The sequence below is a fragment of the Schistocerca gregaria genome, chromosome X (assembly GCF_023897955.1).
Source record: "Schistocerca gregaria isolate iqSchGreg1 chromosome X, iqSchGreg1.2, whole genome shotgun sequence".
NCBI classification, from domain to species: domain Eukaryota; kingdom Metazoa; phylum Arthropoda; class Insecta; order Orthoptera; family Acrididae; genus Schistocerca; species Schistocerca gregaria.
In genome coordinates, this window is record NC_064931.1 from 35558358 (window position 1) to 35583782 (window position 25425).

Below are 25425 nucleotides of genomic sequence, written 5' to 3' on the forward strand. Positions count from 1 at the left end.
CAATCAATACATGTATCTTACAAAATTTTAAAATATGGAGCTATTAATTATTTAGTAGTAAAAAAATAGAAATGGTAGGCAATAGTTGTATACATCTCACAGTTAAGTTATTTGATTGTCTGTATATTCCATAAATGGTGTTAATTTTAGGATATATTTTCAGCAGAAAACTTTTAAGTGTGTTTTTTTCTCTTCATTTTCTAGTGAAATCAACTGTGAATGTATTAGAAATTAAAATCTTATACTAGACATATTTCATTAACTAAGTTTTTCAAGTAATAATATACATTTTAGATAAGGAAAAATTAGAGCTACAACATGGTTACATTTTAATCTGTTTTTATAATAACATTAACATATTTTAATAGTGATATTACCTGAATTATAAAAGTTTGAAAGATAAGAAAATTTTCTGTACAAACGACACAAACTGTGTTTTAAAATGAGGTATGTGAATTCTGAAGTGCATTTCTGAAGTTTAAGAACGATGTCATACCACTGAATCTCTAATGTTAAAAATTCTCTTAAGAAAAACACGTATGGAAAATATTAATATCATTGCCACTAGGTGATACTCTGAACTAAAAGTACTTTAAAAATACAGCTGAAAGATTTTTAATATTTCATGTATGAATGGTTTACAGATTTTATAAGAAAAAGAAAAAAATAATATTTATGTTAGGATCTGTATCTGAGAAAGTAAAGCTATTCATTCTTGCTGTTTCAATGCCCATAGTAGTTTGAGGCATATGGACAATGACATGGTTATTATTAGCCAAACAGGCAACAGTTAAAATATTTGACTTTGTTAACGGGGACACAACCACACCTCTGCTTGCACCATTTAATCACTAACAAAGCAAAGTCCCTAGATGCATTCTTTAAGACTTGGAAACAAATGACACTTGGATGGGGCCAACTTAGGGCTCAGTGGTGGTGAATGATCAATCACAGTGAGCCCAAGGTTGCAGATTTTGCAACACTTGTTTGTGGTTTTGCACTGTCATTCTGAAGAAGAGAGTGCTCCATGTGTTGTGATAGTGCCACGACATTTAACAGTGCCGCCACGACAGTACGCACAAACGGCGATAGAGGCGCTCCGCAAATCAGATGAGCGCGGGAGCGCCACCTAGCTACGAACGGCACCGGCCGCATGTCACGGCACAGCAGTCGAATACGAGAGACTGAGTTGTAATCATGTGATCAGCTATTGTTTCTAAGAGAGAGTGTGAAAATCCACGCAATTATTGTGATTAAAGGTTATAACACTTTTTGGCGACGAGGATGGGATATTTTCACCGCGTTGTGGATTTGCGTGTTCGTGACGGGGCAAACATGGAACAGCTTATGCAAGCGCTCATTGAACAACAAACACAGCTGACGGCAGCGATTCAGGCGTTGTCGACGTCGCTTACTCATCGTCTGTCTTCCTCTTCTCCGCCTCCATTCCCTCCTTACGACGAGGCCGCTGAAGACTGGGAGAATTATGAGAAGCGTTTGCGGCAACACTTCTTGGCTTTCGGCGTTGTCGACGCTCCTATGTGTAAGTCGTTATTTCTATCTTGGATTTCCCCTCGGGTCTATCAGCTGCTATCTCAGTTAGCCCCTCTGCGGGAACCAGCCTCCCTGTCCTTCCAAGAAATGTGTGACTTATTGTCTGCCTATTATCGAACAAACACCCACGTCGTTGCCGCCCGCGTGGCGTTCTACCGGTGTCGTAAACAGCCCCATCAATCTTACCGGGCTTGGGCGGCGGAACTACATGGCCTGAGTAGGAAATGTCAGTTTGTCACGGACACTCATCACGAGTCTTATGCGGATTCAATGGTTAGGGATGCTATTCTACGGCTTGCTCCTGATAAAGAAGTTCGGCAACGTGCCCTACAACTGCCAAACCCGTCGTTGTCGGAAGTTCTAAGCATCGCTCAATCCTTTGAAGTGTCTCACGCTGCTGGCGCGCAAATAGACGCGTGGTGTGATGTAGGCGCTGTACAGTCAACTCTCGACAAGGACAATTTGCCTGTTGCACAGGAGAACGAAGATGTGGCGGCGGTTCACTCGCGTAAACAACGTCGCGTTGGGCCGCAACGCTCGCAGCGAAACCAGCAACCACAGAAGCCGGTTCGTTCCGCGCTTCCTTCTTGCCCCCGTTGTTTCGTACAGCACGACAGGGCAGCGTGTCCAAAACGTTGGGCCACGTGTAATTCATGTAGGAAAAAAGGCCACATTGCTTCTGTGTGTCAGTCCCATAAAGTTCCTGTCGACGAGGACGAGGCGTCGGACATGGATGTTCACTGTGTGCTTTCTCAAACAAATAAGTTGTTTGTTACTGTTCGTGTTCTGAATAAAGACATCCGCATGCAAGTGGACACTGGCTCTGCAGTAACTCTCATTAATTCTCGCACGTATTTGGCGTTGGGCTCCCCTCCTTTGTCTCCAGTTACGCGCAATCTGAGGACTTATAATCAGCAGAAAATTCCTATCATGGGCCAGTTTGATGCTTCCACTGCCTACAAGTCTGTTGTTCGGCCCCTCACGTTTTATGTGGTGGATCATGCGGGCACTGAAAACCTGTTCGGTTATGATGCTTTCCAGTTGTTTGGGTTCTCCATTGATGATGATGTGCACCTCATATCTGAGGACATTCCGTATCAACAGCTTGATGGATTGTGTTGTGAATTTTCGTCCGTGTTCTCTGCTGGCCTGGGTTGTGCCAAGGATTTTGCAGCCCACATTACTCTTAAACCTACGGCTCGCCCTAAGTTTTTCCGGGCACGCCCTATTCCAGTGGCTTTGCGTGCACCTGTCAAGGCTGAGCTAGACAGGTTAACAGCTTCAGGGATTCTCCTTCCGGTTACCTCCAGCGAATGGGCATCGCCGATCGTGGTGGTTTCTAAACCAAACGGGAGTCTGCGATTGTGTGGTGACTTTAAAGCCACTGTCAACGCTCAGAGCGTCATTGACACTTATCCTCTTCCTCGTCCTGAGGAGTTGTTTACCAAGCTCGCTGGGGGCCAGTTCTTTTCCAAACTTGACTTATCGGAGGCGTACCATCAGTTGCCGTTGGACGCTCCTTCCAAGGAATTTCTCGTTATCAACACTCCTTGTGGGTTGTATCAGTACCAGCGATTACCATTTGGCGTCGCTAGCGCACCGGCCATTTTTCAGCGGTTTTTGGAACAGCTCACGGCTTCCGTTCCCGGCTGCATAAACTATCTGGATGACATTGTTGTCACGGGAGCCTCCACTGCGGAGCACCTTCGTAATTTACGTTCACTGTTTCGAGTTTTGCATTCGGCTGGGTTGAGGTGCAATCTGGACAAGTCACAGTTCTTCCAACACTCCATTGAGTATCTTGGTTTCCAGTTGTCCCGTGAGGGCATACGCCCTCTCCGTGAGCACGTTGCGGCCATTAACGCTCTACCCCGGCCGTCTACGGTCAAAGAACTTCAGGCGTTTCTAGGCAAGATTGCTTATTATCACAAATTCATTCCATCCGCAGCAGCGGTAGCTTATCCTCTGCATCAGCTGTTACGCAAAAACGTCCCCTTCTGTTGGTCCGACGGGTGTGAGCAGGCTTTTGTCCGCCTGAAGGCTCATTTGCAGTCGGCGCCTTGTCTTGCCACATTCCGTCCGGGTCAGCACTTGGTTCTGGCGACTGACGCGTCACAGTATGGCCTAGGGGCTGTTCTCGCCCATCGGTATGAGGATGGGTCGGAACGACCCATTGCCTATGCTTCCAAGACCCTCAACGAGGCGCAACGGCGTTACTCTCAAATCGAAAAGGAGGCGCTCGCTATCATTTATGCTCTAAAAAAGTTCAGCGTTTTTTTGTATGGTTCTAAGTTTCACCTCATCACCGACCACAAACCGCTGGTCTCTCTGTTCAGCCCCTCGGCGTCACTTCCGGATAAGGCAGCTCACCGCCTGCAACGTTGGGCCTTATACCTGTCTCGTTTTCATTATGAGATTCACTATCGCCCCACGGCCCAGCACGCAAACGCGGATGCATTGTCGCGATTGCCGATGGGCCCCGACCCTGTTTTCGATCGCGATGAACTCCTCTGTTTCCACATTGATGAGGAAGAACGTCGTGCAGTCGAGGGCTTTCCACTTACAGGTTCGCAGGTCGCGTCAGCTACTGCGCGGGACCCGGTCCTGCGTCGGGCGATCGGTTTTGTTCAACGAGGTTGGCCAGACAGGACCGGGGGCCGGGCATCGGATCCCCTTCGCAACTACCATGCCTTGCGCCTTCGTCTGTCTGTTCGTGACGGTGTTGTTCTTCTGGCCACGGATGGCGCATCTCCACGGGTCGTGGTGCCAGCCTCTCTTCGCAAAGATGTTCTCAAACTGTTGCACGGAGGCCATTGGGGTATTTCTCGGACTAAGTCCCTGGCCCGCAGGCACGTTTATTGGCCCGGCATTGATTCGGACATCGCCCATATGGTTGCTGCATGTGGCCAGTGTGCTCAACAACTGGCGGCACCTCGTACAATGCCCTCTCCGTGGCCTGATCCAGCTCAGCCATGGGAACGGGTGCACGCCGACTTTGCTGGCCCCTTCCTCGGTACTTATTGGCTACTGTTGATTGACGCCTTCTCGAAGTTTCCATTTGTTGTTAGATGTCCGTCGCCCACCACTGTGGCGACGACGCTGGCTTTGTCCAAAATCTTTGCGCTAGAAGGTCTTCCATCCACGATCGTCACGGACAATGGCCCTCAGTTCTCTTCGCAGGCCTTCCGTGATTTTTGTACTGGACAAGGGATTCATCATGTTACCGCACCTCCCTTCCATCCGCAATCGAATGGGGAGGTCGAGCGCCTTGTCCGCACTTTCAAATGCCAGATGAAAAAATTCCTTAGTGATTTTTCCACAGATGACGCCCTGCTGCAATTTCTGAGTTCTTATCGCTTCACGCCTCTGGGTGATCGCAGCCCTGCTGAACTCTTGCATGGCCGCCAACCGCGCACTCTACTGCACCTGCTTCACCCTGTCAGGCCTTGTACTGTGTCCCCTAGTGCGGGAAAATACTCGGTGGGCGCCGACGTGTGGGCACGAGGGTATGGATCTCGCCCTAAATGGATTCCAGGGGTGGTCAAGGCTCTTCGTGGCCGCCGGCTTTGTGAAATCCGTACGGGCGACGGCACGGTTGTTCGCCATTACGACCAGATGCGCCCACGAGTGGTGGCCACGCCTGTGCCACCGCCCCATCCTTCGCCTCCACCAGCTCGAGACGCCAGTCCTGTCGCTGCTGCCGATCTACCGTCCGTGTTGATGCAGCCGCCGTCGCTGCCGCTTCCAAGTACTCCGGAACCGGCCCCAGTCGCGACGCCGCCTTCTCCGGGACCCATCTCGCTGGAGCACACTCCCAGGTCAATGACACCTATGGATGCTGCTCCGGAGTTTTCACCCATCATCTCATCCAGGAGGCACGTTCCTCGCACGAGCTTCCGTCCTGGACATTTTCGACCATACTCCCGTGTCTCTGCGCGGGATCTCCTCGGGGCCTCACAAGAGGCCATGGATGTCTCTGCGCTGTCCATGTCTCCAAGGAAGTGAGTGTTTATTTTTTTTCAAGGGGGGAAAAGTGTTGTGATAGTGCCACGACATTTAACAGTGCCGCCACGACAGTACGCACAAACGGCGATAGAGGCGCTCCGCAAATCAGATGAGCGCGGGAGCGCCACCTAGCTACGAACGGCACCGGCCGCATGTCACGGCACAGCAGTCGAATACGAGAGACTGAGTTGTAATCATGTGATCAGCTATTGTTTCTAAGAGAGAGTGTGAAAATCCACGCAATTATTGTGATTAAAGGTTATAACACCATGTAAGGATGAACTCTTCAAATGCTGTTTCTCATGCACTGACATAGCTAAGCTACATACTGCCATGTTACATGCCACAATATAGAGCCCTCTTTTGGCAGGGGGCTGCAAATATGTATACAAAAAGAGTAAAGATGTAGAATGTTAATAACATTCATTTTATTTCAAAACTTCAGGTATTTTTCCATTACAAATTAGGAGGCATTACTTACTAGCACACCCTCATATATCAATTACATAAAAGAGAGCAGTAAAAACAAGAAATAGTATTTAGGTCAGGACTCATATCAGACCAAGAGGACCTATTCTACTTGTTTTGGTTCAAAGAGAGGTCATTGCTGACCATTATGAACATCAACTTTTTACTGCTGGGAACCACTTCTACATATATTTCAAATAAGGAATAAGACTAGCTATTCTTTATGATTTTTGCAATTTTCATAAATATTTGGGTATATTGAGCACATTCCATCCAGTTAAGAATGTAACTTTTGTGGCATCTTTCACTTTTTCCTGTTTGAAATACAGAGTATAATAAGTTGATAAGCAGGTCACATGAGCTGTATATAACCACATTTTGTGTAATAGCATTTGAACTTGGTTCCTAAATCTCTTAAGCTATAAAATTAATTTTTAAGCAATGGAAAGTCCAGGTTGAAATATCAGCAATATTATGAAAAAGACATGTTGATGTGCAGATAGGTACAACGAGAATAATTGTTACACACTGAGCTTTCAGTCAGCGCCTTCTTAAGAATAGAAAAGAAATCACACAGACATTCACACAAGCAGTCACAGATCATGCATGAGTGGCCCCTGCCTTTGGCTCTTGTGGCCAGACTGCAATTAACGCGTTGTGTGAAAGCAGCTATCTGAAGTTGTGCAGGGAAGGAGGACGGATGACAAGAAAGGGGGAGGGGGGGGGGGAGGAACAAAGAGGTGAGTAGAGTGGGTGCATGATGAGGGTAAGGCGACATGAACTGGAAGGAGGTGATAGGACAGAGGGCGGAGGGTAAGGGTGGCAGCAATTTACTGCAGGCTGAAGTTGGGGTAATTTCAGAAGTGGAGAATGTGCTGTAAAAATAGCTCCTATCTGCCTAATACTGTTATCCTTACAACTCAAGCCTACTGTAGCTACGCCCTCCATCCAAAAGTTTACACGCCCTTTGCTCTCACTTTATCCCATTTCAGGTCTGCTCACCCTCACTGAGTGCTGCTCTCTGCCTATGAACTCACTGGTCTTTTCCTCTCTCTGCTTCTTTTCCTCTCTTTGTCCCCCCCCCCCCCACCCCCCCTCTCCATTCTCCCAACTTCCTTATGCTGTACTTTGTTGCAGCTTTGTCCTGACACCTTCTAGTACCTGCACACTCTGCCACTCCAGATTGCTGCTTTTGTTCAGTGTAACATTTACAGTCTGGCCAGAGCAGCTGGAGATACAGCATTTGTGTGTTGGTGAGGTGTACCTGTTTGTTTGTGTGTTTTCCTTTCATCTCTGAAGAAGTCTTTAGCTGAAAGCTCCGTTTATAACAGTCTTTTTATTCTACCTGTATTCAATTCAATGTATCATCTTTACAGTGAGTAGCAAATTAATTTTAAAATTAGTAAAACTTTCCCCTAACTAAATATATTGTAAGATATTGTATGCACAGTGCATTTCTCAATGAATATAGATAAGTAGACATCACTGTACACATAAAAATTAAATAGAACAAACTTAAGACAATTATGTAAATGGTCAGCATCTGGTGTGATTCTTGAAATTTTACCATTGTACAGAACATTCCATGAAGTTTCAGGATTCCCACTAGCTCATTTCAACTTCTTGCCATGATATATCAGTTAATAACACTAGTCAGCCCATGGGCATTGTGATAATACCATATGACACTGCAACTAGCCTTGACAATGGTTTCAATTGGATGAGGAAGAAAGCTCACAAGTTTCTTCATGTATACCATACACACATCAAGCCACTCAATGAACTACCAAATTATAGGGCTGTTGATTGTTGCTTTTCATCTGCTTATGTGGGATGAATGGTGTGATTTAGCAGGAAAGTGGAGGTGTCATAGGGTGCTTGTATGGATGCCAAACAAGGAATGTATGCGTACGCCCATATGAACATATCCTGTAGATGTCATCATCTTGAAAGAGGGAATTCTCCACAGCACACATTTCATGAACATATAGAAGAAATGGTCACACTTGTTCTACATCTACATTTATACTCCGCAAGCCACCTGACGGTGTGTGGCGGAGGGTACCTTGAGTACCTCTATCAGTTCACTCTTCTATTCCAGTCTCGTATTGTTCATGGAAAGGAGGATTGTCTGTATGCCTCTGTGTGGGCTCCAATCTCTCTGATTTTATCCTCATGGTCTCTTTGCGAGATATATGTAGGAGGGAGCAATATACTGCTTGACTCCTCGGTGAAGGTATGTTCTCGAAACTTCTACAAAAGCCCGTACCGAGCTACTGAGCGTCTCCCCTGCAGAGTCTTCCACTGGAGTTTATCTATCATCTCCATAACAATGTTAATCAACAATGTTGAAATAATTTTCTTGGTCCGTATTCATGGTAACCTAAGAATGGTGGCCTGAATCATAATATGAGAAACACCGCCAAAACATCACAAAACCATTTTTGTCCTGAACTACTCTCTCCACATTCTGCAAGCTGACTACACAATACGTGTCATTATAAAAGAAGCAAAATAGCAACTCACCAGGCCCTGCTAAATGCCTCCAATCAGCTACTGCCTAGTTTTTGGTTATTGAATACACACAACTTTATGTGTCACAATGTGCAATGGCTGTTTGCAAGGTACTAAACTCCAAATGTCTACTGCATTCAGTCCAGTTTGTTTTTTCCATTTGAAAAATTGTGAAAATTGACCTGCACTCAATGACAGCAGCAATCCCTGTTGGTTACAAACAAATTGCAATTGACAATGGTCAATGCTCCAGTAACTGTCACTTGGGATCTGAGATCTTTTTATGACCAATTTTGTTATGCCATGGTATATGGCTGTGAGTGGTATGCAATTACTTGGAGACATGTTGGATAGCCTGCATTAAGACACCAGAAAATTGAACAACTTCATTCAATATGCAACCATGGGTCACAGCTCACACATTGACCCATTCTACTGCTCTGGTCAAATACCACCAACTGGCACATAGACATCACAGCATTAAACTTCCTGGCAGATTAAAACTGTGTGCCCGACCGAGACTCGAACTCAGGACCTTTGCCTTTCGTGGGCAAGTGCTCTCCCATGTGAGCTACCAAATCACAACTCACGCCCGGTACTCACAGCTTTACTTCTGCCAGTATCTCGTCTCCTACCTTCCAAACTTTACAGAAGCTCTTCTGCGAACCTTGCAGAACTAGCACTCCTGAAACAAAGGATATTGTGGAGACATGGCTTAGCCACAGCCTGGGGGGTGTTTCCAGAATGAGATTTTCACTCTGCAGTGGAGTGTGCGCTGATATGAAACTTCCTGGCAGATTAAAACTGTGTGCCCAACCGAGACTCGAACTCGGGACCTTTGCCTTTCACGGGCAAGTGCTCTACCATCTGAGCTACCAAAGCACGACTCACGCCCGGTACTCACAGCTTTACTTCTGCCATTATCTCGTCTCCTACCTTCCAAACATTACAGAAGCTCTTCTGCGAACCTTGCAGAACTAGCACTCCTGAAAGAAAGGATATTGTGGAGACATGGCTTAGCCACAGCCTGGGGGATGTTTCCAGAATGAGATTTTCACTCTGCAGTGGAGTGTGCGCTGATATGAAACTTCCTGGCAGATTAAAACTGTGTGCCCGACCGAGAGTCGAACTTGGGACCTTTGCCTTTCGCGGGCAAGTGCTCTACCATCTGAGCTACCGAAGCACGACTCCGGTACCGGGGGTGAGTCGTGCTTCGGTAGCTCAGATGGTAGAGCACTTGCCCGCGCAAGGCAAAGGTCCCGAGTTCGAGTCTTGGTCGGGCACACAGTTTTAATCTGCCAGGAAGTTTCATATCAGCGCACACTCCGCTGCAGAGTGAAAATCTCATTCTGATCACAGCATTACCTTGACCTCTGTCAGTAACAATGGGTCATATGGTCACCTGATACCAGTTCTACATCAACTGCTGCATTAGAAAGCGATCAGTGTGCTCTTTTAAGAGGTGCCTAATATTTGGTCTGGTCAGTTTATTATAGTGTAAATAGTAGGTGAGGTGGTTGAACCTAGAAGATAGTATACCTAGGAACATACGATGTTTGTAAATTGAAGGCAGAAAGGGGGATAAAGGAAAGGAAATGGAAAGGGTAACTGATATCAGCTGCATTGGGACATTCATATAACACATAATGTTTGTTGGTCAGTACTTTAGTAGTTGGGTTTAAAATCACATGAAGAAATGCACACTAGAGACTGCTAGAAGCAGTTTACATCATTTTCTACAGTTTTTATGTTGCCAGATATGAGGTTATGTTTTGTGCAGCATTTGTAAATAATTTGAGTGCTACACATTTGAATGAGTTATAATATATTAAATCTATTTGGAATATATTGTTAAATCTTCAGCTATGTAATTTCATGACAAGTACAATTCTACATATTTTTAGAACTTGTTATGCAATGTTTCAACCTTTAATCCATACTTAATCATGCACCATCTTGTGCCTCAGAACAGAAGAAGGTCTTTTACCATGGAAGATGGAATCTTTACAAATTAAATGAGTTTTGTTAATGTCTTAACAATTTCATCAGTCTTTAAAATGGAAATTTATGTTGATTTCCAGTAGCTTCAGTATCAAAAAGTATTTAACTTTTTACTGGTTTTTTAATAATAATTCTGCTTAATTTGATTTCAGTTGCTGATTGTTGGTGTGTACTATAGTAATAATGTAATGGTCAGACAATTAAAAACAGTATTGAAAAGATTTCCTTGATTGTTATGTTGTTCAATTTCAATAAAACATTTACTCCTAGGTAGATGACCATTTTGTACTTTGGACCATGTTTTTGTGTTTGGAAAAACCTTAATTTTCCAGAGTAATTTTTTTAATTTCAGAAAAAAGTGCAGCACATATAAAGTAAATACCAGTATTTACAAACAGAATAAGAAAATACGTCAAACTTCTATTACAGAACAGGCTAGAGGCAAAAGCAGCTAGCCCTGTTGCATTTGTACCTGTGGTCTGACAAGAACTCTTCACTGACATCTGCAGATACTGCAGTTTTCCTGCTTGTATTTATGAGTCCACAGGGCTTTAATACTAGCACTAATGATGCTCATGCAGTGACTGAAATTGATTTGCAACAGAAATAAACATTTCTACTCCAACAACCAATGCTGACCCTCCTTTTGTTATTAATACTTCTGAGGTGGTCATGGTGCATGCAACTCCTGATGGAGGCCCCATTCAAAAACATTATTTCATTTTTACAAGTTAATTAGTTTGTGGAGTCTGAAATTGTTAATGATCTCTTGATTTACTGCAGTACTTTGATGGTCCAAACACTTTATTCATGTGATATCTGAATTTCAGGTGATCAAATACTTGAATGGAATGGTGTTCCATTGACAGGCAAAACTTTTGAAGAAGTGCAAAGACTCATTTCACATACAGAGGGTGAGATTGAAATTGTGGTGAAGAGGTGAGCAAAGTTCAGCAGAAATTCATTTTCAAATATTTAAAAAGTTTATTTCATCTCATTTGTTTGTATATGTCTGAATATTGGATGCTACACATAATTCTGAAATATCTCTAGTGACTGTAGTCTCACACATTAAAAAAATCTGTTTCTCTAATGATTCATTGTTAACTTGACACATATTGATATTAGACATGGCTAAACATGTTCATGCACCTCAAATAAGATACCTTCCTCCTGCATCAATGTGCTCTGGTAAATATTTATTTTCTTTTACTTCCAGACTCTCATCACTGCTAATTTATCAGTTTTCACACCAATTTTTATCAAATTACTTTTTATTGATAGTGGTCTGCATTATAGGATATAGGCTGCAGAAACTGTTTACTATTTTACTGAGTATAACATTTTTAATTTTGTGATCCATTCATCATTAGGAGCTATCTAAATTCATTGAATCTTCTGTCATTGATATACAATATGTAGCAGAAATAATTCCTTCATTTGGAATTACACCTATCAGATTGTGAATGAAAATATAAGCATAATGAAACAAAAGAAACACGTCTGTAGAAATCTCCTGTGAGATTATCACTTAACGTAGCTTTTTCTAATAACAAATTTTGGAAATGCATACTGAATTTCACCATAGATTTGTATATCATGGCAAGCAGACATAGTGCCCACCACAACATCTTTAAAAGCAAGAGTGATTTTGGCCAAAGTATGACCAATAGCCAGAAAAACATCATTGGAGTTACTCTAAAAATTCTGCACTGCCGTTCTGGGATAGGTTGTAGTGGGGGCAATTTGCTGTTACCATTGTCTCACTAGTTATGAAGTGTCTGATGAATAACCTGTATCATATGAATGGCTGTGATGAGTACTTGTATAATTTAACATTGTGTTTGTGTTGTTATGTATGAAAGGAGGGCAAAGAGAGAACCTGGTGGCTTACTTATCTTGAAGTCTTGAATAGGATGAAGGAGGCTACTGAGCTTTTGTCCCACTCAGAATAGATGAATCATCATTCTTACTTCGTCACATGTTAGGGAGCATTTGGATGGTAGTGCAAGGCACTGTGCTAAACTCTGATGATCAGAAGCTAGACAACACCACCTCTCTTTCTGAATGGAAATTAAAATTTCTCCAGCCAGCAAGACTGTGGATTTAGTTGCATTTAAAATTGTTTGTGCTACTTAACTATTCATCTCTTAAACATTTCTGAGCTGAAATATGCTAATGTTCCACCTGTTTTCAAGCAAGGGAGTAATTTTTTTTATTTTAAAATATGTTATGTCTAAGTAACTAATTAGCAATCTGAGCACAAATGCATAGTGTCAAAGTCTCAGTTATCGTTTTCAAAAGGTGACAGTACCAAGATGATTATTTACACATTGAACAGTTACGTGGTTAATTCACAAGACAACTAATTATAGGTTCCCAGAATTTTCCATGACTAGTTAGAAGTGGGAAATAGCAATTTTGCAGTAACGATGGTAAAATGATACAAGTTATACATGTCAGCTTGAAAATAAATATGTGAATAGGAAAGACTCTATAGTTACATAAGCTGTTCAGAGTGTCCTTGGAACCCTTCCAACCAACCTCTCCCACCTCTCTCTCTCTCTCTCTCTCTCTTTCTCTCTCTCTCTTTCTCTCTCTTTTTTCTTCCGTCATGCAAGAGTGACCTGTACATTGCTCATAATCGTGATGTGACTGATGCATATTCTTACTTTCACTGTTAGCATGAGGGCTAAAAGTCATAATAGGGATTGCTGCCACAAACATTGATATGTACATAATGAAGTCCTTTGTGAATATTGTATTTACCTATGTACTAACTGGGGAACAGCACTGGCTGGTGTACACTGCCCCATTACACCACCCAGGACAACCCTTTGCCTCTGCAGTTGTGTACAGGAATGGGCTGCAATCAGTGCTATGTGTGGGAATGGCTCATTACAAAGGAGGTTGTTCTGTGTGGAAGTATGTACAGGTACATGGCACCAGTGTACTGTACCCTGTAATTGGTGTAACTGTTGTAATCATGATATTGATTTACCTGTCCGTCCATTCTAGACACTTGACATGGTATTCATAAATGATTAACTCGTTGACGTGATGTTACTGTATGGATAATATCACCAGAATGGCACATGTGTGGCACAGGTGAATGCCCAGCGGTACCCTAATAGACATCGTCCAACCGACCCTGCCTTCGTTGGACAGGGTGGGTGCCTCCACAAATATGTATCCAGAGTTGAGGTGTAACACATGAAGCAGCAGAGGTAGCTGTTCTGGCAGCCATTGCAATAAACCATCATGCAAGTATTCCTGAAATGGAGAGACAGTTGGAAATCCCTTAAACATGCATGATGCATTTTCTGTACAGGCATAGATACCGCCCACATCATATGGCACTACATAATGGCCTCCATGTCAATGATGTTCACATTGCCTGGAATACTGTCAGTGGATTCTGTGGCAAGACCGAGACTTTATGCTTAGGGAACTGCTTATTGATAAGCCTACATTTACAAACCATGTGAATGCCAACTTACACAATATGCACTACTGGTCACCAGAAAAGCCAAACTGGATTCACCAGGTAGAACATCACCATCAGTGGAGTGTCAATGTATGGTTTGGTATTGTAGAGCACAACACCATTGGCCCATATTTCATTGATAGCACTCTTAATTGGTGACAGTATGAGTGGTTTCACATTGATGGATTGAATGGGGCTGTCCCATTCAGGGATTTCCAGTGTGGTTGCTGGAGCTCACCCCCATGAACTTTTTACTCAGGGACATGTGAAAGATGTGGTGTATGACCAGGTCCCAACAACAATGGCCAACATGAAAGTCCATATTACTGCTCCATTTGCTGCAATAACACCACAAACAGTAACAACCATGGATGGGTCCATGATGGAGCATGCTCAGCTTGTTGCCAAGCAAATGGCAGTCTTCAAACATACGTTTTAGTGTTTCATCTGTGAGACATGTGATTGCACACTGGCATACATTTTGTGTATTACAGAGAAGATGTGTGTGTGTTTTGTTGGTACTACTTACGTATGCATTCCATCATCTGCAGTGGTTCAATTATCTAACAGTCATTAAAGATGTTCGACACATCCTGTACATGGTATGTACCACTGTATAACTGATGTACAACTACATACAAAAATAACATTTCTCCCTCTGTGCAACCCTTTGACAGCCATTAATTTTGTTTACTTTGATCAGTAGTTACCAGTATTACATTACTATTATGTCCATTGTAGTAATGTTGAAAAGTTCAATAAAGCACATACTAGTAAACCAAAGTCACTGTTTTCATTGCAGGTGACTGGACACTATATTTCCCAGGCCACATACTGACAGTGTACATACCTATATAGCATTTGTTAAATCCCATCGTGATTACAAGCAACATGCAGGTCATGCTTGTGTCAAGGGAAATGCAATATCAGCACATTTTGTTCATTTCACATGTCAATTTCGTGTTCCAATTTCTCAGGATGTAATTGACTTATTGCAATGCAACCAATGCCATTATTATTGTGATTTCTCATACTGTTGTTTGTGTATGGAATATTTTGGGTTTCCATTTAGAAACATAAGTTTCTATTTTCTTAGTAAAAATGTTTTTGAAATGTAATCTTTTATAGTTTACTGGGCAAAAATTTCATTCATGGTCCACTTTAACAAAAAATATAATACTAATTCACCATGTTACATGCTACAAGTTATTATAAGCCTCACCCTGTTAATGGAGGTTTTCCACGTGCCACCCATGCAGTTGGATACAATACTACACTTGTCTCTGTAATGAGTTACAAATTCTATTAGACATCCTCCAATCATTGTGTAAAGATTTATTTATTTATTTATTTTCACATCTAGTTTTGTAGGACCAAATTGAGGAGCAAATCTCCAAGGTCATAGAACATAACAGTACATGAAATTACAGTGTAAACGTAATAACACATAAAATAAAATGTTTATGAATCCAAAAAAATCAAGCCATAAGTTTATGTAAATGCAATTAACAATATAACATATGAATTAGCGTAATTTTTCAAGGAACTCCTCAGCAGAATAGAAGGATTGACCCATTAGGAAACTCTTCAGTTTCAACTTGAAAGCGCATGGATTACTAATAAGATTTTTGAATTCTTCTGGTAGCTTGTTGAAAATGGATGCTGCAAATTTTTCCGCACAAGAATTAAGGAAGTGTGATCCAAATGAGTATTGGATTTCTGCCAAGTATTAACTGAGTGAAAGCTGCTAATTCTTGGGAATAAGCTGATATTGTTAACAAGATATGACAGTAAAGAAAATATATATTGAAAGGGCAATGTCAAAATGCCCAGACTAGTGAAAAGGGGTCAACAAGAGGTACATGAACTGCCAATTTCTGAGCCAAAAATATCCTTCTGAAATGGGAAGCATTACTCCAAAATATAACACCATACACCATACAACACAATGAATGAAAATAAGCAAAGTAGAGTAATTTTTGTGTTTAACAATCACTTACTTCACATACCAATTGGATAGTAAAAATGGCAGCATTAAGTATTTGAACAAGATCCTGAACATGGGCTTTCCATTACAGTTTACCATCTACCTAAACGCCTAGAAATTTGCACTGTCCAGATTCACTAATCATATTCCCATTCTGTGAAATTAAAATGGCAAATTTTGCAGAACTGTGTGTTAGAAACTGTAAAAACTGAGCCTTACTGTGATGTAGCGTTATTTTCTACAAGCCATGAAGTTATCTCATGAACTGCACTATTTGAAACTGAGCCATTGTTGCGTACAACATCCTTTACTACCATGCTAGTGTCATCAGCAAACAGAAATATTTTATACGTATCCCTAATACTAGAGGGCATATCATTTATATAAATAAGGATCAGAAGTGGTCCAAACACTGACCTCTGACTCACCTCCCATTTGACTGCCCCCTCTCAGACCCCACATGACTGACATGACTGATGATGTTATTGCTCCAGTAATTCAATTGTATCATTCAAAGTGCAGTACACTTAACTTTTGAGACTCAAGGTATGTGGCATGTCTGTATAAGCAGGCATGGCTGAGCAGATGTTATGTCTGGCACTGAATGGCACTGAATATGGCTCTCCCAGACCCAATGATTCCATATTTGCATGTCCTGAACAATGCAAGCAGTAAAATTGCAGGATGATTAAATACAGTCTCAATAACCCATGATCCTCTGATTTCAAATTGTGGTACTTTTTTGTAGATGTTTCTCTTTGTTAAGCAAGGCATAACACATTTTCTCACAAAAACTCAACATTCAACAGTGATTTTTGAATGAGAAGTGTAATATTTTGTTATACATAGAATGTAGATGGCATCAGCTCTACCTACCTTGTGCAGACATGCTGAAATGCTAATCGTATGCATATCCAAACATGTAGCACACTTCATGCAAGTCTGACATTTGTTGCATTCAGCTTCCATGGTGTTATTTTAATTGCCAGCAGTGCAGATGAAAATTCATGACTTAACAAAACAAGTCCATGAAGGAAAAATGACAATATTATGAAAAGGATACATTTCAACTCACCATATAGTGGAGATGCTGAGTCGCAAACAGGCATGACAAAAAGACTGTCAAACAAGGAACCTTTCAGCCAAAAAGGCCTTCATGAGAATTATACAACATACAAACACACACTCATGCTAACATAACTCACACACACATGACCACAGTCTCCGTCAACCGTAGCCAGTCTGACCTCAGCAGCTAGAGAATCTGGTCGTGTGTGTGTGTGTGTGTGTGTGTGTGTGTGTGTGTGCATGCATGTGTTTTGTCTAATCTTGATAAAGGCTTTATTGGCCCAAATCTTCTTTGTTTGACAGATTTTTTGTTGTGCTTCTTTGCAACTCAGTATCTCCACTATATGTTGAGTAGTAGTCTATCCTTTTCATAAAAACCATGATTATTGATTCCAGGAATACTGAAAACATTTGTAATGAAACAGTATGATATTGAAATTGAATTTAATTGCAGAATGAAGTTCCAAGCTTTAATTTTCATTATACCTCTATTCAGTTATAGAGTCATATATAAAATCTTCCCCAGGTCAAAAAGATTTTTAAATAATCTGAATTTAATTTTAAAGGAGGAGAAGAAAAGCTTATGCCAGAACTGGATGATTAGAAAAATTTATAGTCTGCCCTTCTACAAAAAAAGCTTAAAATCAACAATAATAGGCCCCACACATGTGAACTCAATCAATTGTATTGAAAGATAACTACTTACAATGGAAAAAATACATATTTTTAAAATGTAAATCTAAAGTGGCTAAACATGTGAAATAGTTCACTAAAATCAATGATAAAAAATCAGTCATCTAGCTTAAGTGGTCAGAACTGATGACAGGAGACAAGTACTGCTATTCAAAAGCTACCACCAACTGGAGTGATATTGGCTCATGGCAGATAACATTGGCTCAGAGGGCAAAAAACGTTCTCTGCCACACACTTCCATATATATGTCAATGAATATCCATGTTTCTTGCCTTAAATGAAAGAAAAAAAAAGCTCACAAATCTGCTGCTGCAGCAGCACTTGTTATGTGACAAGTCTGTTAGTCAAGGCACATTAGTGGTATTCAAATTCAAGTTTTTATTAATGCTTCATTTGTTTTGATTGGACTGTAAAACAAGTAATTCTGAATTCGTCATTTTCATAAGAAATAAAGACTACATTTCACAATGAGGTGACATTATCCCATATTTTGCAGTAACTTTTGCCTCAACAATTTTAGGCTCAATTTTATTTATTTTGTTACCTGACAGTACATATAAATTTCATACTGTTTTGATGAGAATTTTTTTCTGTCAGTCTGACAGCTGTTTCTTGTGCTGCTAAATGAACTGATAAACTACCTAAAAGAGACTGTGATCCAAAACCTTATGTCCACGTTTAAAAAGTGAAACTGTCTCACTAAACAGGCAAAACCTTCTTGGATGCTTGCCAATGAACAAAAATTAAGTTTATCTAGTAGGAGAGGCAGCCTTAGATCAGCAAGAGAAAAAAAGAAGTCACTGTTTATTATCCGTAACTGATCCTAGGAAGATATAATACTGCGAGGATGTTGCACAAAATAAGCCAACCCAAAAAGTCTTTTGAAGAAAACTATCTTCTGTTTCATAAGTGGACAGCTTTGTATAATCAATTCTGTTAACTTTTAAATTGTGTTATATCTTTGAAATGATTGATCTAATAAAAATAAACAAATCAGCATTTTCCTTGCTCATTTTATCTTGTTAAATTTTAGTTATTTACTACAATTTTTGGAAATAAATGATTCACTGCACTTTAGCAACAATATGTTAAAAACACACATCAAAAAAAGTTTTGCATCACCCCAGCTCCCAGAACTCCTGAAGACAGACATTGACTGTGGATATTGTATCACAGACACAGTCACTTTGACTGTTCAGAGATGACCCTGCCCAAAGATGTAAACAATCATGAATGAGCAGCACCTATTAGATGGAGAGGGTCTAACAGTTGACCAGTTCCAGTCATTCCACAAGGAAGGAGGTACATGGCTTGTGTTGTGTGTAGTACAACCACGCCTAAAAGGTCAGTGGCACAGTTCGATTATGTCTGTATTGTTACTTTGTGCCAGGAAGGGCCCTTGACTAGGGCAGTGTCCAGGCATCACAGAATGAACCAAAGCGATGTTGTTCGGACATGGAGGAGATACAGAAAGACAGGAACTGCCGATGACATCCCCTGCTCAGGTTGCCCATAGGCTACTACCGCTACCTACAGATTATGGCTCAGAGGAACCCTGTCAGCAATGCCACCATGTTGGACAATGCTTTTCATGCGGCCACAGGATGTTGTGTGACAACTCAAACTGTGTGAAATAGGCTCCATGATGCACAACTTCACTCCTGGTGCCCACAGCGAGGTCCATCTTTGCAACTACAACACCATGCAGCATGGTACAGATTGGCCCAGCAACATGCCGAATCGACTGCTGAGGACTAACATCACCTTCTCTTCACCGATGAGTGTCGCATATGCATTCAACCAGACAATTGTCAGAGACATGTTTGGAGGCAACACAGTGAGGCTGAAAGTCTTAGACACACTGTCCAGTGAGTGCAGCAAGGTGGAGGTTCCCTACTGTTTGGGGGTGGCATTATGTGGGGTCAATTTATGCAGCTGGTGGTCATGGAATGCACCGCAATGGCTGTACAATACATGGAGGCCACCCTCTGACCGATAGTGCAACCATATCAGCAGCATATTGGCAAGGCATTCATCTTCAAGGACAACAATTCATGGCCCCATCACGCACATCTTGTGAATGACTTCATTCAGGATAATGACACTGCTTGACTAGTGTGGACAGCATGTTCTGCAGACATGAACCCTACTGAACATACCTGGGATAGATTGAAAAAGGCTGTTTATGGACAGTGTTAACCACCATCCACTCTGAGTGATCTATGCCAAATCGTCATTGAGAGGGACAATCTGGACCAACATTGCCTTGATGAACTTGTGGATAGTACGCCATGACAAATACAGGCATGCATCAATGCAAGAGGATATTCTGCTGGGTATTAGAGAGACCAGTGTGTACAGCAATCTGGACCACCACATCTGGAGGTCTCACTGTATGGTGGTACAACATGCAATGTGTGGTTTTCATGAGCAATAAAAAGGGCAGAAATGATGTCTACATTGATCTATATTCCAATTTTCTGTACAAGTTCTGGAACTCTCGGAACCGAGGTGATGCAAAACTTTTTTTGATGTGTGTATAAGGGGCAACAAATGAAAATGAGACACATGGAATAAAATAAGTTAACTGCTTGTTGCTTTACAAGTTATCTGTGTAACTGTTAATACAAATATCCCACTGTGATAAGATATTCAATAGCTTCCCAGAAAAATATTTTCCCTTGTCTACAGGACGATGATTGTGCCCAGGCATCCACCTCTTCATCGACAGTAAATCAATAGCCATGAATGTCTTTCTTCAGGGCTCCAAAAATATGGAAATCGTATTGGGAGAGATCAAGACCCTATTGAGGATGTGAAAGGGCTTCCCTGCAAAACTTCTTCAGTATACGTGGATCAGTCTTGCCAACAAGTGGTTTTTTGGTTTACCATGAGACATAGATACTAAAGAAAATATTACGTTACAATTACCAGCTATCTATCAACATATCAGAGATTAATGTGTCAAAAAAGATTTTAAAAAAAGTGGGCTAGTTTACCCCATCTGATGGTACCTTATGTCTGTTCAAGGAGGACAATCTATGCTCATCAATTACCCACAGAAATAGTGCTAACAGGAAAGATGAAAGAGATAGTGTGGGTTGTGACACAAAAACAAGGCAGAAGAAAATGCTATGAACAGCTTGAACACTCTGTGGATGCTAATTGACATCTTGCAAGCTGCAAGGTCCTGCAGATTATTTTAGCACTCTACTCAACACTCAACTTAAAAAATAACATTTAACAGACATGTATTTATTCTTGAACCTACAAATGATGCAGTTCACAGACAGTATCTTGCCCCTTATTCCTCATATTACTTATAGATAACAAAGTAGCCAGTGTAGTAAAGGTCTCCAAAATACAATATAAATGTGCTGTCTTAACCACAAATCTTATAAAATAAAGTGTGCTATTATTTAAGTCTCTTTGTAAAGTATATACAACCCAATAGCCCTAATGAATGGGTGAAATAGCAAAATTCCTAATTTTACTGTGTTTATTTGCAGCCCACACATTAACTATCTCTAAAAATTACAGTCAAAACAATGACAAAAAATTCTTAAATATAAATGTGGCATGTTGTCAATGTCTCTCAGTAGTGGCTTACTGGCAGAAACACAAAGCAGTTACAGAACTTACAATCTGGTGAGGGAATGAGACACGGCACAGTCCAGTGTAACATGTGTTGGGTGTCAGCAGCAATGTGTATGTTAGGGGTGTAGACATTGTTGAGGAGGGTGTGACCCCCTGCATTGAAGCCAGAGCCTTGGGCTGAGTAAGCACAAATGGGGTGTTCTGTTGAATGGGCAGCAGATGGAACACATCAACAAATTGTTGCCAAGACTGTACAGGCCTGACAAGTGAAATAGGTTAGCCACACAACCACAGATAGCAAGAGGTGATGCTGTCCAAGTGAGGGTGGCATCATGCTGGACACTGTAGGCCACTCAAATGGGTGGCAGCAAACAGTATGGCATGGTGTTGCAGACTAGCTACAGAAATAGGTAGGCAGACAGCTTGGCCATTAGTCCAGTGTAGACTTGGCAACACAATCAGAAGGGCCAACAGCTGATCAACAATCAATATAAGATTTTTATTTGCTGAAAACTGAAGATGCACTCTTTTAGTGAGGATTCTGATCCACAACAACAGGTGTCCTACTACCCCATATATGATTCAGTATTGAAATACTTAATACATGTTCTGTAACACTACACAGTGCATTGTACTTTAGTTAGTCTAGAGGTATATGCCCTCTTAAGTTGCAAACAGACACAACTGAAAGACATTCACACATTAACTTTTGGTCACAGCCTTCGTCAGAAAGGGGTACACATGTATATTCATTCCTTTTTCTGACGAAGGCTGTGACCAAAAGCTAATGAGTAAATGTCTTTTAGTTGTACCTGTCTTCAACTTAACATGACATATTTACAGAAAGTAGCAATCTATCTTTCTCCTTATATTATTGATATTCCAACCTGGAGTTTCCATTGTTTGATATACAACCTTTTTACTATGACAGTTTTCTCTATGTATATTGACTTGGAAATTGGACATTTGTTGGGTTTTAGTGGAAAATTTTCATCAAAATTAACTTTAAGGGTATGGAACATAGAACTAAATGCATTATTTGGTGCCAGTTGTTCAAATACTTGACGCCAATCTATAGAAGAAGCTATATTTTTAAAAGTATATAAACTTTTCTTTGTAATAACCTTATCTGTCAACACTTAATTTGAATGCCAGCTTGGAATTTTTTTGTGTATTCACAAAGTTAGTTAATAAATTCATTATCACTGCACTATGACATGGAAACTTAGGGTCAACTACACTTACTTCATAGCCACAACTATTTAGATTTGTGACAATTGTGTCAAGGCAAAGAATTTCTCTTGTTTATAGATGATTCACTGCAAATAGTTCATAACTGTGTATTAACTTCATAAAAGCTCTCTCTTTATCAACATATTTCCTGATATGAATACTGAAGTCTCCATATAAGGCAAATTTTGTTCCTAAGTGCACTAGATGACACATACAGCTTTTCAATTCTTTGACAGAATTTTCAAAATTGGCGTCTGGGAAAAGATACAGAAACAACAATAAAGCTGGCATGTCGCAGCCTCAATGCAGCCAATTCTAGGTCCAAGTGTATACAGAACAAGCTACTTAAGTCAATTTTATTAGCACGGAGTTTACTGTTTGGATACACAGACATGCCACTATGGATAGCAGTTTCTCTACACTATGCATTTGCCATTCCCAAACATGTAATACATCTGTAGTGTCTTGTTTCTGGTTGGGCTAGTAAGTGTTCACATATGCATAAGACACTGGGTCTTACTTTGTTGACAAAGAATGATAATGTATTAAGTTTCATCCTAAGGCACTGCACATTTGCACTGACTACAAATAAGCTTGCATATTTTCCAATGGTGTCATTTCCCTTTCTACTGGAATTTTCTTGGTCTTGGAGAGTTCATTGCACTGGAGCACTGGGCATCCTACAAAATAAAAACATCTCGTCAATATTTTCTTCAGACAGATATTATTATACGCTATTTTATCCTTTAGGTTGAACTCAACATCAATCTTAACACTGTTATTTAGTTATTTCATTTCAGTTTTTCTACTGTAAAACAGGTGTGACTGGGAAAAGTGATTCATAAAAAGTTTGTTACAGTTTCAGGCACTTAACATATTACTAGAATTTTCTCAGAAGTTCTAACAGATCTACCACTAGGAACTGACTGAAAATTTATGTACAATCCAGACATGGGCCAACTTATGGATGCATGAGTAGCCTTTACATTTTCTTAACAAGTTTTCCAGGAGTTTCTTTTGTAATAAGAATGTGGTAGTACTATTTTTCAAATTAAAGTTCATATCAACTTAGACACTAGACACCCAGAAATTTATAACATTTTGTGTATTTTTTATAGCAGAAAACTGGTGAGCTGTGTCTCTTTTTATGTTGAAAGAAGCCTATTTTTACTAACCCAAGCAATGGTGTTCATAAACTCAAAATTTCCATTCTCGTTTATTGCTTCTTCTCTTGGTTAAAGTCTGAAAAATTGAATGCAAGCATGTACAAGTGGTGAAGTAGATCTGACAGTGCATTCATATAGATGGAACTTTTGTTTCTTAATCTGATTGCTACCATTATGCTTGAATGATAAGTATGATTTTTAAAACTATATTTGATGGCTATGTTAATCACTGATACTACAATGAGAACAATTCACAACAGGGGAGTACTAAACTGTTGGACTTGGGGAAGATTTAGTGAGAACCACTCATGCACGGCAAAGAGTGGCACATCAGCAGCCAAGAACAACAGACAATAACATTACTTTGCAGCAGATTATGTAATCACTGAGTTCACAGAGAACCTGGAGGACAGGATGCTGAGGTGATGGCCCAGGATGCATAAAAAGGAAATGAAGAAATCATTTCCCTGCTTTTGACAAGATCAATGTGTAGTTTATTTAACTAAGTGTTACATCTCTATCTCCTATAGGTTCTCTGTATTACAATACACAGCCATGTCAACTTCGTTTGGATTCCACAACCCTTAATAAAGTCTGATGAAAAAAATAGGGAGAAAGGAAAAATAAAAAAAAATACTTATTTAACTATTTGTTTCATGCACAGAGAAATTCCATTTTTAATTTCACCTCATAGAGTTGACATCACATTTTTAATGTGAGGTACTTGGGGTATGAGTGACTTGCCCTTTCCTTTTAACCTTCTCCAACTTATCCTCTTATCTTTCTCTCTTCCATACTGAAGGAATTAATAGTCCCAAAAGGTAGGGTACTCTCATGTACCTTTATATGTGCCTGACAGAACTATTTTCTGCCTCCTGAAGGTAATTTCTGACAAGTCATCATCATTTTATAGGTTTCCAGAGTGATTTTTTTTCTTTTGATACAGTTTATTTCAGACAAAAGGGGAGAATGATGTTATTTAAATTATAGCATCCATTGTCATTTCTGTAGAGACTCTGATGCTTCAAATGATCCAAGGCCTCTTTGTTATTTTCCAATACCACCCTTTATTTATATATTTAACTTCTTTATTGATGTTCTCTTAAGGCATATGGTGAGCTGTTTCAGTCAATGCAAGTGAAACAAAGTACATAAAAAGTACTTTTATTTATAGGTTAATTATGTAAACATCTCATCTTCTTCTTGCACCTGTTTTATATTTCCCATTTTTGTTGTTTTTATATTTTACTATTTACTTCAATCAGTCTCTTCCACAAAACATTTTACTATTTCTAAACATTGTGTGTTCCCTAGTTTTCCTTTTCTTTTCTCTCTCCTCCTTATTGTCTCTCCTCTTCCTCTTCATTGCCTTCCTCTTCTTCATGTGTTTTCCGTGGTTTGTCTACAGATCTTCCCAAACTACTTTCCTACCACAACATGTTAAAGTTTTCATACTTTTCCCTTCTCTCTCATGGCCTTATGTGAGGATATAACCTGTTCTAGTGTCTTGCAGCTTTTCTGTCTCTGTTCCAATCCATCTTCCACCATGTTTTCTTTTCACTCCCTCACTCTCTCATTCTTGTAAGAACACTACTCCACAAGTTACTCACATTAATTATGTAGTTTCTTCAGAAGGGAGAGAAACAATGAAT

At 40.6% G+C, this 25425-nt stretch overlaps 1 protein-coding gene across 1 annotated transcript in view; it reads left to right on the forward strand.

Moving 5' to 3' along the window:
* Positions 1-25425, forward strand: part of LOC126297405 (protein piccolo-like) — an 80216-nt gene that overhangs the window by 54328 nt on the left and 463 nt on the right. Inside the window, exon 5 of the mRNA XM_049988162.1 lies at positions 11373-11481. Within this exon, the coding sequence (XP_049844119.1) occupies positions 11373-11481 (109 nt within the window). The remainder of the gene's footprint in view (positions 1-11372; positions 11482-25425) is intronic.